Source organism: Trichosurus vulpecula, chromosome 3, assembly GCF_011100635.1.
Source record: "Trichosurus vulpecula isolate mTriVul1 chromosome 3, mTriVul1.pri, whole genome shotgun sequence".
NCBI lineage: Eukaryota > Metazoa > Chordata > Mammalia > Diprotodontia > Phalangeridae > Trichosurus > Trichosurus vulpecula.
Window position 1 is genome coordinate 6,997,413 of NC_050575.1, and position 14,707 is coordinate 7,012,119.

Sequence of the window (14,707 nt, forward strand, 5' to 3'; positions counted from 1 at the left end):
GATCAAGTTTTTAAAAATTCTGAAAAATGAAACCCTCAAAATTTACACACGTATAGTCCAGCAAAACAAATTCCTCCATTGGCCATGTCTGAAAACATGTCTTTTTTATCATGACTTGTATGGCTGAAGGTCAGCAGCATGTTTCATTTTCATTCTTTTAGACTCATGGTTTATCATTGTGTTGATCAGATTTCCAAAGTCTTTTATTTCTTTGTGTCATCATCACATAAGTTGTTATGGTTTTACTCTCTTTACTCTGCATCAGTTCATGGCGGTCTTCTTCACTTCCTCTGAAGCTTTCCATTTTGTCATGTTCTTAAGGCATAATAAGATTCAATTATGTTTATGTAGCTATGTAGCTCAGTTTGTTTAGCCGGTTTGAAGTCACCTCTTAGTTTCCGATTTTGGGCCAGGGGCATCTGAGTGTCACAGTGGATCGAGCACTGGACCTGCAGACAGGAAGACTTGAATTCACATCCAGCCTCAGATACTTAATAGGTATGTGACCTTGGCTGGGCAAGTAACATTACATTAGTCTGCCTCAGTTTCCTCAGCTGTAAAATAGAGTAATCGAACTTACCTCATAGAGTTGTGAGGACCAAATGAGATATTTTTGAAGTGTTTAGCACAGTTGTAGGTTCTTAATACATGCTTGTTTTCTCCTTCCCTCACAAAAATTGCTGCTATAAATATTTTTGCACATATAGAACCCTTTCCTTGTTCTTTGGTGTCTAGGTCACCTAGACAACTGGATGCCTCAGTGGATAGCACTGGGCCTAGAGTCAAGAAGACCCAAGTTCACACCTACTCTCAGATACTTAGTAGCTCTGTAAAGCTGGCCAAGTCACTCTACCTCTGTTTGTTTTAATCCACTGGAGAGGGAAATGGCAAACGACTCCAGTATCTTTGCCAAGAAAACCCCATGAACAGTATGGTCCAGAGGGTCACAAAGAGTTAGTCTTGAATGAATGACAAAACAACAACAATCATTCCCTTTATCTGCAGGGTAGGTTTTTCTTCTGTAGTTCGTTTTAGAAATCTTTTGTTTCTAATGTACACTTAGAAGTCACAAAACTTAGTAGCAAATAAACTAAATGATTTAATTGGGAAGTAAGGATAGAAGTAAGCATTAGATTTGTTGTGAAATAAAACTTTTGGGTTATTTTTAGATTCTTTTTTTGTTTTATCCCACTTCCATCTTTCCTCCACTCTGCCCCCCCCCCCTTTTAAAAAAGGTGATAGAGTTTGATTAACAGTAAATGATCTCTTGAAGTAATATGTTTCTTCCCACTTTTCTTCCCCTATCTCTGGTCTAAATCTCTGATTCTTACTTTAAAAAAAAGACCCTCCTTTCATAATCTACTCTCTGAGGTTGACATTTGTTTTCCTTGTGACTGTTCTCACACTCATACTACTCAAATTCTCTTTCTGTCCTGTTTTTTGCTCTATTGAATTTAGTATATTTCTAGGTGTGTGTGTGTGTATGTTTGCGTATGTTTGTGTGTTTGCATTTGTATTTTCAATTCTCTTTTGTCTCATTCAGGTAAGAGTGAGGATTGTGGGATTCTAGTTCCTTCATCTCTTCTTCCATGTACCGTCTCAACACCCCATCCCTTTTACGAAAAATAACCCCCTTCATCTGAACTCTTTTGTCCCCTAAACAATTCCTTTTATCTTTTTTTTTTTTTTTTGCTTACCTCTCTTAAGATCATTAAAACTGCCCTCAATCTACCTGTTTCTCTTATTAACTTCCTCAATGCCCCTTTGAAGACATTAAGGTTTTGGAAGAATATTTGTTTCTTCTGTCCCTAATTAGAACATTAGAATTTCATCATTGTGTAGCTTCTTCCAGTTGCTTGAATTTATTTCTCCTGGCTCTTTCGTTTGCATTTTACAGCTTTTACTCAGCTCTGCTCTTTTCATCAGGAATACTTGAAAGACCTCTATTCATTTCATGATCCATTTTTTTCCCTTTAGGATTATACTTAGTTTGCAGGATGAGTTCTTCCTGGTTGTAAGACTTCATGTTTTGTCTTTTCAAATCTTTCCCCCCCAAACTTCCTTGTTGTTTGTAGAAGTAGCTGCTCAGCCTTCTATGATTGTAACTTTATTTAAGCTCTTATTTTTCTTGACAGCTTGCAGTATTTTTTATTTGACATGGAAGCTCTGGATTTTGGTTATAACATTCATTAGAGTTTCCATTTTGGGGTTTCTTTCAGGAGCCGAATGGTAAATTCTTTCTATTTTTATTTTACCTTTTAGTTCTAATAGATCTGGGCAGATAACTTTTTAATTTTTAAAAAAAATGATGTTTTTTTATTGTGATTTTCAGGGAGTCTGATTCTTAAATCATCTCCCTTTGGCTTATTTTCCAGGTCATTCACTTTCGATTGTAGATAGTTTACATTTTCTCAGTATTTTTACCTTGTTCTCTCATGGAGTCACTGATTTCCATGTGGTCCCCTCTAACTTTTAAGGTGTCCTTTGCACGGGTAAAGTTTACCAATCTTAAAAACTAAATTATTCCCCTATTAGTTGTTGCCTTGTTATTTCATTTATAATGTCGTTTATTAAATTGGTTGTTTCAGTTTTTCCATGTACTCTTTTATATGGCCAAGATATAAACACACACACACACACACACACACACACACACACACACGCACAGCGCTTGTAATTGTTATAGAGTTACTCTTTTCTTTTTGTTTGGAGTCCTGGGCATTTCAGAATGTATAATAATCTCTTTGCCTTCTGTTAACTCTCATCTTCCTTTTTAGTTCCTGATTTTGGACTTTGTGGCAGGGTCAACTTCACCCTGTCTTGTGCTCTTGGTTGGTGTGTTTTTGACTTTAATTAACTGGGCTTTCTGCTGCTCACTTCTGCTTGCCCTGGTATGTCTTCATTCAGAGTGCTGGGAGATTTGAAGCTCCCCTGGATTTTCTAGGTTCGGAGCCCACTACTATTTTAGTACATTATGCTGTGAACTTTTGGAGCTCCTGGAGAGTCTGGGTCTGAGTGTTTATATGGCTAATGCGATACCCACAGCAGTTGCTATAAGCAGGTGTATTTCCAGGTTTGAGTCGCAAATTATTACATACTCTCTTCCTCAAAGATGAAACAAAGATATTTATTGAGATACCAGAAAGCCAAATCCACCATAGTAACAAAGAAATTTGTACACATTACCAGTGCAGGGAGCACCACCATCCCCAAGCCTTCCCTCGATCAGGGCCTCCCCACAAACAAGCTCCCTTAGGCAAAATGCCCCTCTCTTATTCACGCTAGCTGCTCTGCCCTCTCAGCCCTTCACTCTCTCTTCTTGATCTACCTGTTCAGCAGGCTCCTCCCACTATAGGCTCCATGTGACTCAGGCTCAAAGCAGGACACATAGGCCTATTAATGGATGGGAAAGATCTTCTTATTCTGTTAACATGACAGTGTTGCTAACCTGTTCTTGTTGCTGTTGACTTTTGGCCTCTGTTTTTCTGCTTAAAGTGCTGTGGGCTTCCATCCTACCTGTAACTTGTGCAGTCCTTCTGGTCTTCTTGCCCCTGGGTACAGATTTTCAGACTTTAGGTGCCCCTAATGTATCTCTGGGCTTTCTTCTTGTTTTCACATTAGCTTTCTTGGTAGATTGTTTTGACTTTGCCCTAGTCTTTTGGGTATCTTTTTGTGTAATCAGGGTGGATAAAAACATTTACTGTATTTTTCTTTGGATTTCTTGGCCATTGTTTAATTTGTGCCTATTTTAGGTCTTTGCTGGAGTACATGTGTAAGAATTAGCTTCCCCTGAGATGGTTCAATTAGCTATTTTAACAGGATGTTACATTATTTAGCTTTTATAATCAAACTGGGCCCTGACTTACCTTTCCAATTTCATTTCAAATTAGTTGCCTTCATGCACTATATAGCATATATATATATATAGTACAGTATATGGGATTTTTCACGGTCCCTTCTATACAATACTCCATTTCTGATCTCTGTACCTTTTTGCTGGCTGTTCTTCTTTTCCTGGAATTCACTCTGTTCTCACCCCAGTTGGTTAGAAACCCCCATTTACATCAAGACTCAGTTCATGGGACACCTTCTACATGAAATTTTCACTTTGTAGCCATTTTGTATACATTTATATGTGTACAAGTTGTTTCCCCTGCTAGAAAGTAAGCTCTATCATTTTGTATCCTCTTCACTTTGTATCCATTTTGTATGTACATATATATGTACATGTTGTTTCCCTCATGGAACATAAACTCTGTGAAGGCAAGGACTCTTACTTTTGTCTTTTATCACTGGCACCTAGTACAATGTCTGGCACAACCAAAGTGCATGTTTATTGTGTGCTTTGTAACTGATAAGTTTGGTAAATGATATGTTCATCTACACTTAATTTCTGCCACACTGCTTTCTGGTTCTCCAATCATTTTTGGTTGAATAAGGAGCCTTCACCCCAGTAATTGGTGTCCTTGGTTTTAACAAACCCTAAACTATTGTGTTCGGTTGCTTCTGGAGCTTGTTTATCTACCCTGTTCCATGGATTAGGTTTCCTATTTTTGTAATTAGTACTTTCTGTGGTTTAAAAAAATGGGTTCTTTCAACTCTTAAAAACTTCCTGTTATTTTTATAAAAGTGTTTTTAATAATCTTCTTTGTATTGATGTCAAAACTGTAACAGTTCTTTTAGAACATATAGGAAAATATATTTTTTCTTAATTTATTTTACCCTACAATTCCTGAATCCTAATTGCAGTTTTCTCTCAGTAAGTGGATTTTAAAAATTCAGAGAATTTTTTTCAAATATGTTAATGCCTTGAACAGCTTTAGCCCATAGAACTCTAAATGTAATAAATTTAGACATCAAAAAATATAATAAATTTATTATATTGGTAAATAATTGCATTGGTTATGGTAAAGATGAATAAGCTAAAAAAGAAAAATGTACTTTATTTTTATTTTAGATGAAATTGCTAAGTATATGGAAGAAGTGAAATTATTGGGCTACACAGAAAAACCTCATTATCAGAATTTACGAGAAATTCTTTTGCAAGGGCTAAAGACTACAGGAAATAAGGATGATGGCAAACTGGACTTGTGTATCTTGGAAAATGGAGGTTTGCTAACAAAAAAAGGACCAAAGGTAATTTCTCTTATGATATAAATGATTTTTTCTGTGTTTAAAAATAGTTGTTGGTTTTGAAATTAATTCCCCTAACTGTAGAAGCACTGTGGGAGAATGAGAGATTTAATTATGTTTTTTCTTTAATAAATATGTTATTGACTAGTTAAATTTTTATTTTTATCATTTGCAAGAGGAGGCACTTGTTAGCTTAATATTCCTGTGTCATAGTCATTTGTTTAAAAGATAACTCTGTGTACAAACAGTTACTAGTATGATAGTACAGGAATTGTTATATTCTTACTTACCTCTTTACCAAAATTGAAGGTCGTAACATTTTATGTTGAATTCACCACCCTTGCAAAGATAGAAACTTCGGTGAAGTTCTTAGAAATTCATTACTGTCTGCATATGTATTAGTTCTCCTGAACTGTTCCTTCCTGCTTCTTGTTTTTCCTTTTCCTCTTGTAGGGATTAAGGAATGTCTGTCATTTGTTCTTTAATTTTTTGTGTTGCTCAAAGACAAATCACTCTATAAAGTTTTATATTTTAACAAGGGAATTCTTAAAAGTCTCTTAAAAGAGACTTGTAGACTAAATGGAGTCAGGAGTGAGCACTTTGAGCTATTTTTGTGGAAAAGTTGTGGGGAATACAAATATTTCTTTGGGTCTGCTTATTTTTTTTTAAGTGTGAATCTGTGTTGTTTGTATACATTTAATTACTTCAGTAGTTTGGGGGTCAGTAATTTTTTTTTGGTATAGCTCCTCCTTCCTTAGCAGGCTATAGTCGTTTTAAGTTTCTTTTTCAGAATCAATTAAATATTAAGTACTTACCATGTGCCAGACACTGTGCTAGGGATATCAGCACAATAAAATAAAATAATTCCTGTGTGCAAGGAACTTTCTTTCTAATGTAATTTAATACGAGTTTATCTCTCTATGGCTAACTTGGTGAGGAGCCTTTCTGAACCTGGCTAGGCTGTTCCTTGAAACACAGACATACCTGGCACATGCTTGGTTTAGTACTTGTCAGAACTCGTGCCCTGTTAACACGGACTTTCAAAACACATGGTTACCACCATACAATGGTGCGATATTAGAATAGTACTTTTGTGGAGGGAGTATGTTTGTGTAAAATATATTATGTATAATGTAATATACAAATTTGCATATAGTATATATACACACATGACCTCTTCTTTGAGACAATGCACCATATTAAAAGATATTCAAAATTATACTGAGAGCCAGAAAACTAATATACCACTTTTGACAAAAAAATTAGTGACTTGGCTAAAGAACTGTAGATTTTACTTATTTGAGCAGAATGACCACTTATATTTTTACTTGAGTGACTATGTGACCTTACCTATGTGACTGTGTTCTGTTGGTGCAGGTCAAAACTCCTTGATTTTTCATTCTGTGCTATTTTTTATTGTCCATATCTCTCTATAGATGCTTCTTCATATGTTATCTACTCACAGAGGCCTTCCTCTGTTTTTTTTTTTTAATATTTCATAGAAACCAGTCTCTCCCCATTCCAATCCATCCTCCACTCAATTGATCTTTCTAAAATGCAGGTCTGCCCATATCACATCCCTATTTAATAAACTCCAATGGCTCTCTGTTCTCTAGGATCAATTATAAAATCCTCTGTTTGGTGTTCAAAACTTTTCATAATCTCCCCTTTCTAGTCTCCCTCATACATTTCTAGTCTTATATCCCTTCTTGTAATTTGTGATCCAGTGACACTGGCCTCCTTGCTTGAATAAGACACTCCATCTCTGGATTCTGGGCATTCTTATTGGCTGTAACTCATGCCTGGAATGCTCTCCCTCATCTCTGCCTTCTGACTTCTTTCAAATCCGAGCTAAAAATTCCACCTTTTACAGAAAGCCTTTCCCAATCCCCTTAATTCTAGTGTCTTCCCTCTGTTGATTATTCTAATTTATCCTAAATATAGCTTGTTTTTACTTAGTTGTTTGCATATTGTATTCACCATTTTACTCAGAGTTCTTTGAGAGCAGAGATTAACTTTTGTCCTTCTTTTGTATCCTTAGTGCTTAGCACAGTGCCTGACACAAAGTAAGCTAATAAATATTTGTAGACTGATTGACTTTAATTGTGTATCACTTTTGCTACATGATTGGCCCATCGCTTTTGCTCCTGCTCTTACACACACAGATTTCCATCTAGCTATAACTACTGTGGATTTTGTAAATTACTTTCCACTCAGATCATGTCACTCAATTAGATAGTAGCTATAAAGAATATATTAATTGGGTGGAGCCAAAATGGTGGAGAAAAGACATCAACTTGCCTGAGCTCTCCCCAAAACCTGTCCAAATACCTATAAATAATGCCATAACCTGGGGAAGCAAAACTCACAAAAGGATGGGGTGAAATAATTTTCCAGCCAAAGACAACTTAAAAGGAAAGGTCTGTTGCACTTGAGTGAGAGTGGAGCACAGTCTAGCGCAGCCTGTGCCAGCATAGATTGGGCCCAACAAACCAGTGGCAACAGCTGCTTCTGATGCTCTCAGGTTACAGACAATAAGGAGGTAGAACAGCTGGTTGGGAGGAAATCACTGGAGTCTCTTTGCTAGCACAGAGGCAGGATTCTGTTGCTTTGCCCATACTTGGATCTGGGTCCAGTCCTGGGTGGCAGTCCCAAGGTGAGCAGTAGCACTAGCACACCAGAGCTTGTCACCACAGTGGAGTCAGTTATCAGTTCAGGGCAGAAAAGAGTGTTTGTGGTGACTCACAGACCAGAGCACAGGCCAGGAGAGTAGTAAGTATACCTCTCCTTAGATCATATCACCTTGGAAGAACTGAAAACTTACAGGTCCCTAGAAGTATCTCTAGAAAACAGCTACACAAAACCCCTGGAGCTTGGGACAGCACGCCCTCTACCCTGGAAGCAGAACCCTACTTTAACAAAGAGTTAAAAGTCAAGAAATAGGCTGGGAAAATCAACAAACAACAGAAAAAAATCTGACCATAGAAAGTTACTATGGTGACAAGGAAGATTGGTGCTGCTTGCTTTGTTTGCTGTTTGTACTTTGTTCTCAAAGAGGACCGTGACATCAAGGAGATGATATGCAAGTGAATTGGACTTAAATAAGGGAGGCTGTGCAGAGTCACCAGCCTCACTTTTTCCTTTGGAGCCATCTGGGTCCAGTGACCACATACGAATCAGGACAACTGGAGATGGCCCAGGATGCAGTGCAGGGTCTCAGCCTTTTCAATTTAAGATCTTTAACAGGTCTCAGTTTGACTGAGGCAGCAACCATTCAGTGATTACTCAATAAAAAATGAGTCAAAGAATGGCCTCTTCGAAAATTTAAAAAAAAAATAGATTGGGGCAGGGGCGGGGTAGGAAGAAGACCCTCAGGATTTCTGGCAGAAACAAAAAATTGTCATTTACATTCATTCTACATCAATCAGGGCTCAAACAGTGACCAAGTAGGGCTTGGTCTGGGACCAGAGTGATTTGCGGTTAAGGCTGGTCTTTAAGAGCAAAAAAAAAACAAAAAAAAAACCAGGAAGATCAAAACACTCAGAAGAAGAGAGCACAGTCAAAGCTTCTACATCCAAAGCCTTCAAGAAAATATGAATTGGTCTTAGGCCGTGAAAGAGCTCAAAAAGGATTTCTAAAATCAAATAAGATAGGTAGAGGAAAAATTGGGAAGAAAAATGAGAGGAAAGCATGAAAAATGAGTAATTAGCTTGGTAAAGGACACAAAAAATACTGAAGAAAATAACACTTTAAAAAGCAGAATTGGTCAGTTGGAAAAAGAGGCACAAAAATCCACTGAAGGGAAATAAAAAAAAAAAAACTTCTTAAAAAGCAGAATTGGCCGAATTGAAAAGTACGTACAAAAGCTCACTGAAGTAAATAATTCCTTAAAAATTAGAACTCAGCAAATGCAAGCTAATGACTATGAGAAGTCAAGAAATTATAAAAGAAAACCAAAAGAATGAAAAAAATAGAAGACAGTGTAAAATTTCTCATTGGATAAACAGCTGACCTGGAAAATAGATCCAGGAGAAATCATTTAAAAATTATTGGCCTACCTGAACGCCATGATCAAACAAGGAGCTTAGATACCATCTTTCAAGAAACTATCAAAGAAAACTGCCCTGATATTCTAGAACCAGAGGATAAAATAGAAAATAAAAGAATATACTGATCACTTCCTGAAAAGGATCCCAAAATGAAAACTCTCAAGAATATTATAGCCAAATTCTAGAACTCCCAGGTCAAGGAGAAAATATTGCAAGCAGCCAGAAAGAAACAATTCAAATATCATGGAGCCACAGTCAGTATAACACAAAATTTAACAGCTTCTATGTTAAAGGATTGTAGGGCTTAAAGTATAGTATTCCAGAAGTCAAAGGAGCTAGGATTACCACCAAGAATCACCAACCCAGCATAATGGGGAAAAAATCGACATTCAAAGAAATAGAGGACTTTCAAGCATTCTTGATGAAAAGACCAAAGCTGAATAGAAAATTTGACTTTCAAATACAAGACTCAAGAGCAGCATAAAAAGGTAAACAGGAAAGGGAAATCATAAGGGACTTAGTAAGGTTAAACTGTTTACATTTCTATATGGGAAGATGATACTTGTAACTCATGAGGACTTTTCTCTTTATTAGGACAGTTAGAAGGAGTATGTCTAGACAGAATGCACAGGTGTGAGTTGAATATGAAGAAATGCTATCTAAAAAAATAAAATTAAGGGATGAGAGAGGAATGTATTAGGAGAAAGAAAAAGGGAGAGGTAGAATGGGGTAAATTATCTTACATAAAAGAGACAAGAAAAAGCTTTTACAGTGGAGGGGAAGAGGGGGGAGATGGGGGGAAGTGAGTGAAATCTACTCTCATCAGAACTGACTCAGAGAGAGAATAGCATACACAGGCAATTGGGTAGAAAAGTCTATATTACCATAGAGGTGAGTAGGAAGGGATAAGAGAAGGGATGTGTGCGTGTGCGTGTGCGTGTGCATGTGTGCGTGTGCGTGTGTGCGTGTGTGTGTGTGTGTGTGTGTGTGTGTGTGTGTGTGTGTGTGTGAGTATGTGTGAGAGAGAGAGAGACAGAGAGAGAGAGAAAGAGACGGGAGGTAGATTGGGGAAAGGAGTAATCAGAAGCAAAACACTTTTGAGGAGGGACAGGTGAAAAAAGCCAGAATAGAATTGATGGGATGGAGGGGAAAGGAAGAGGGAAGTAGGATGGGAGGAAATACAGTTAGCAGTAGTTAACTGGGAAAACATTTTTGAAGCAGTTTACTCTGATAAAGGCATCATTTCTCAAACATATAAAGAACTGAGTCAGAGTTATAAAAATAAGAGCTGTTCCCCAATTGATAAATGATCAAAAGATTTGAACAGTATTCAGATGAAGTCATCAAAGCTATCTATAGCCATATGACAAAAAATGCTCTCACTATTTATTGGAGAAATGCAAATTAAAACAATTTTGAGATACTAGCTCATGCCTGTTGGGTTGGCTAATAGGACAGAAAAGGAAAATGACAAATATTGGAGGTGATGTGGGAAAAATGAGACATCAATGAATTATTGGTGGAGTTGTGAATTGATTCAACCATTCTTTTTTTAATTTATTTTTTATTTTTAGTTTACAACACTGAGTTTCACAAGTTTTTGAGTTCCAAATTTTCTCCCCCTTCCTCTCCTCCCCACCCCCCACCCCCAGATGGCATGTAATCTGATATAGGTTCTATATATCTTTGCATTAAACTTATTTACATAATAGTCAAGTTGTAAAGAAGAATTATAACCAATGGAATGAATCGTGAGAAAGTAGAAATGAAGCCAAAAAAGAAGGGGAAAAAAAAAGAGAGCAAATAGTTTGCCCCAATCTGTATTCAGACTCTGTAATTCCTCCTCTGGATGTGCATGACTTTTTCCATCATGAGTCTTTTGGAGCTGTCATACAACCTTGCATTGATGAGAAGAGCCAAGTCTATCAAAGTTAGTCCTTATGTGGCTAATAGGACAGAAAAGGAAAATGACAAATATTGGAGGGGATGTGGGGAAAATGAGACATTGATGCATTATTGGTGGAGTTGTGAATTAATTCAACCATTCTTTAGAGCAATTTGGAACTATACTCAAAGGGCTATAAAACTATGCACACCCTTTTACCTAACCATACCACTACTAGCTCTGTATCCCAAAAGAGATTTTCAAAAAGGGAAAATGACCTGTAATGCACAAAAACATTTATAGCAGCTCTTTTCTGGTGGCTAAGAATTGTTTCCCAGTGGTCTGTTCTTGGGGCTTTTCTCTCTATATTCTCTCTTTGTGACCTCATTAGTTCCATGAGTCTGATTACAATTTCTGGGTGTTAACTCACAGATCTATGTATTATCCTAGGCCTCAGCTTCACATCACTACCTGCCTATTGGACATTTCAGACTTGATGTTTTGAGACATCACACATACAAGGTCAATATCTTTCTATCATAGGAACCACCATTCTTCCTGTCTCTCTGGTTTGTAACTTAGTGTTATCCTTTTTCTGACTTTCTTACAGTCACTCTCTTTCATATCACATATCCCGTCAGTTACCAGATATTAACCATTTTTACCTCCACCGTATCTCTTGTATCCAGCCCTTTTTTTTATATTCATGTAGCCAGGATTATTTCTTGCTTGCACAATTGCAGTGATTTTCTAACTGAGCTTCCTGCCTCAAGTGTCCATTCATTCAAATGTATCTTACACATAGCTAACAAAGTGACATTCTCTAAATACAGCTCTGATCATTTTCATCCCCTATTTAACAAACTCCAGTGGCATAAAATGTAAGTTATTTAGCTTTTAAATCTCCTCTTGCTGCGATTTATCCGCTAGCTTAAGAGATGAATTGTCTGATACTGGAGATGACTAAGAGCATAGTGTTGACATTTCATTACCGCAAGAGGATAGAAAGAATGTGAAGTAAAGAGATCTAGAATGAAAGAGAGTTTAAGGAGTGAGCAGGGGTTCAAGAGAGCACTCTAGGAAGATGGGGTCAGAGGGGAGTAGGGACCATGGAGGGGTAGGGCTAAGTATAAGAGTATAAGTTGAGGCAGAGGTGATGGGTTGATGAGCTTTTCTTCTCATTTAATGATGCTGCTGAGTCTTAGGGACATGCTGATGAGATGCAGCCAGAATAACAAACATTTGACTCCCAATCTATGTCCCTGGAAGCATAGGTCCTTTAACATCTTTGGTGGTATTCTGGGCTGAGACTGACTCAGGATATTCCCCCGGTAGTTTAGGTTCAATATTGGAACAAAATAAAACAATTACAAAAATAAATTTACTTAGCCATAGCAAGAGAAGGATCTCCAATAAGGATTGTTATTAAGGACCCCTCAAAATGGTTCAATTGAGTGGAGTTGTCTTGGCTGAGTTGCTCATTGTGATCTACCATCTAACCATCAGAGTGCACCTTAGTCTTCCTCTTGCTGCTTAAAAAAAATTACAAATTTATTTTATTTTCAATTCATGGAACGAACCAAGCATTTTCATATACATACATACATACATACATACATACATACATACATATGCATATATATGCATATATATGCATATGTATACATATATAGCACACACATATGTATGTGTGTGTGTATATATACACACATATATGTATATCTGTATTTATACACATATATATGTAAAACTATTCTACATATACCTCTATTTATCAGTTCTTTCTTTGGTTGCAGATAGTGTCTTTCTTCATATGTCCTTTAATTTTGATTTGTGTATTTATGAAACTCAAAATGACTTAATCACTCAAAGTCATTCTTAAAAATAATATTGCCGTTACTGTATACAGTGTTCTCTTGGTTCTGCTCACTTCGTTCTTCATTTCGTGCAAGTCTTTCCATGCCTTTCTAAGGTCGTTGAACTCATCATTTCTTATAGCACAGTAGTATTCCATCACAACCATACACCACAACTTGTTCTGTTGTTACTCTGTTACTATTACTATTTGTACAATTTCCCTCCATCTTGATTTTGTTTTTTACCATTTTCTTTCTCAGCTTCTCTTTTTACACTATCCTTGTTACCTTATTTTTCCCCTCATTCCCTCCCCCACCCCACCCCCAATTTAAATCCACACACTCCTCTAAAAGTTCTTCCCTCACCCTGTCTCCCAGTTTTCCCACCTTTCTGCATGTTTAGAAGACCTTTCCCCATGTATGCGTTATTTCCTCCTCAATTCAGATGAGAGTAAGGTTCCAACATTATCAGCGCTCTACCCCTACCTGCTTCCTATGTATTAGTTTTTCCTTTAATGCCCCATTTTTATAATATGATTGTTCCCTTATACCTTTTTCTACCCAATTTTGTTTTTTTAGAATCATCCCATCATACTCAACTCAGACTCAACCTTTCTTTCAAACTACCTTAGTAATGATGATAGTTTTAAGAATACTCGTGACAGGGGATGGAACCAGGATGGTGGAGTAAAAGCAGGGACTTGCTTGAGCTCTCCCCCAAACCTCTCCAAATACCTATAAAAAATGACTTTACATAAATTCTAGAGCAGCAGAACACACAACATGACAGAGTGAAACAAATTTCTAGCCCAAGACAACCTGGAAGATTGACAGGAAAGGTTTGTTGCACCAGTCTGAGAGAAGAGCCAGTTTAGTATGGGCCATGCTGCCACAGATGGGCCTGGAGCAGGTCTTGAGACTGAATCACTGGCAGCTGTGGCAGTTTCCAGACTTCTCAACCCACAAACGCTGAAGACAACTTAGGTCAGTAGGAAAGGTCTGTTGAACCTGGGTGGGAGAGGAGCGCATCTGGCCCCAGCCCTGGGCTATGGTGGTGGCAGTGGCAGTAGTGGTGGCATTGGCAGCGGTTGCTGCTTCTGGAGCTCTCAGCCCATAGGTGGTGGGGGGATTGAGAGGCTGATCAGAGGGGGATTGCAGGGATCTCTTTGCTGGCCCTAAGGCAGGATTCCTTGCTTTGCCCATGCTTCGATCTGGGTTGCAGTTCTGGGTGGAGGTCCTGGGGTGAGGAGGAGTCCTGGCATGGTGGAGCTCGTGGTGGCGGTAGAGAGGGAATCCTCCTCAGAGTTCCAAGATAGAAAAGTGGTCACTCACAAACCAGAGCACAGGCCAGGAGAGGAGTAAACATCTCTCCTTTTGTCATACAACCTTGGTAGAACTGAACATTTACAGGTCCTTGGAAATATTTCTGAAAATAGCTGCATGAAACCCCTCTGCACTGGAATAAGAGACCTGCTTTAACAAAAAGCTCAAAAGTCAAGTAATTGGCTAGGAAAATGCGCAAACAGTGGAAAAAAAAATCAGACTATAGAATCTTACTTTGGTGACAAGGAAGATCAAAACATACAACCAGAAGAAGGCAGCAAAAGCCTCCAAGAAAAATATGCGTTGTTCATAAGCCATGAAAAAGCTCAAAAAAGAGTTTGAAAATCAAGTAAGAGAAGTAGAGGAAAAATTGGGAAATGAGAGTGATGCAAGAAAAACGAGAAAAACGAGTCACCAGCTTGCTAAAGGTGACACAAAAAGATGATGAGGAAAATAACACC

The 14,707-nt window shown here is 37.7% G+C and overlaps 1 protein-coding gene across 1 annotated transcript in view; it reads left to right on the plus strand.

Moving 5' to 3' along the window:
- VRK1 (VRK serine/threonine kinase 1) overlaps positions 1 to 14,707 on the plus strand; it is a 146,054-nt gene that overhangs the window by 104,841 nt on the left and 26,506 nt on the right. The window contains exon 11 of the mRNA XM_036753066.1: positions 4,958 to 5,136. Within this exon, the coding sequence (XP_036608961.1) occupies positions 4,958 to 5,136 (179 nt within the window). The remainder of the gene's footprint in view (positions 1 to 4,957; positions 5,137 to 14,707) is intronic.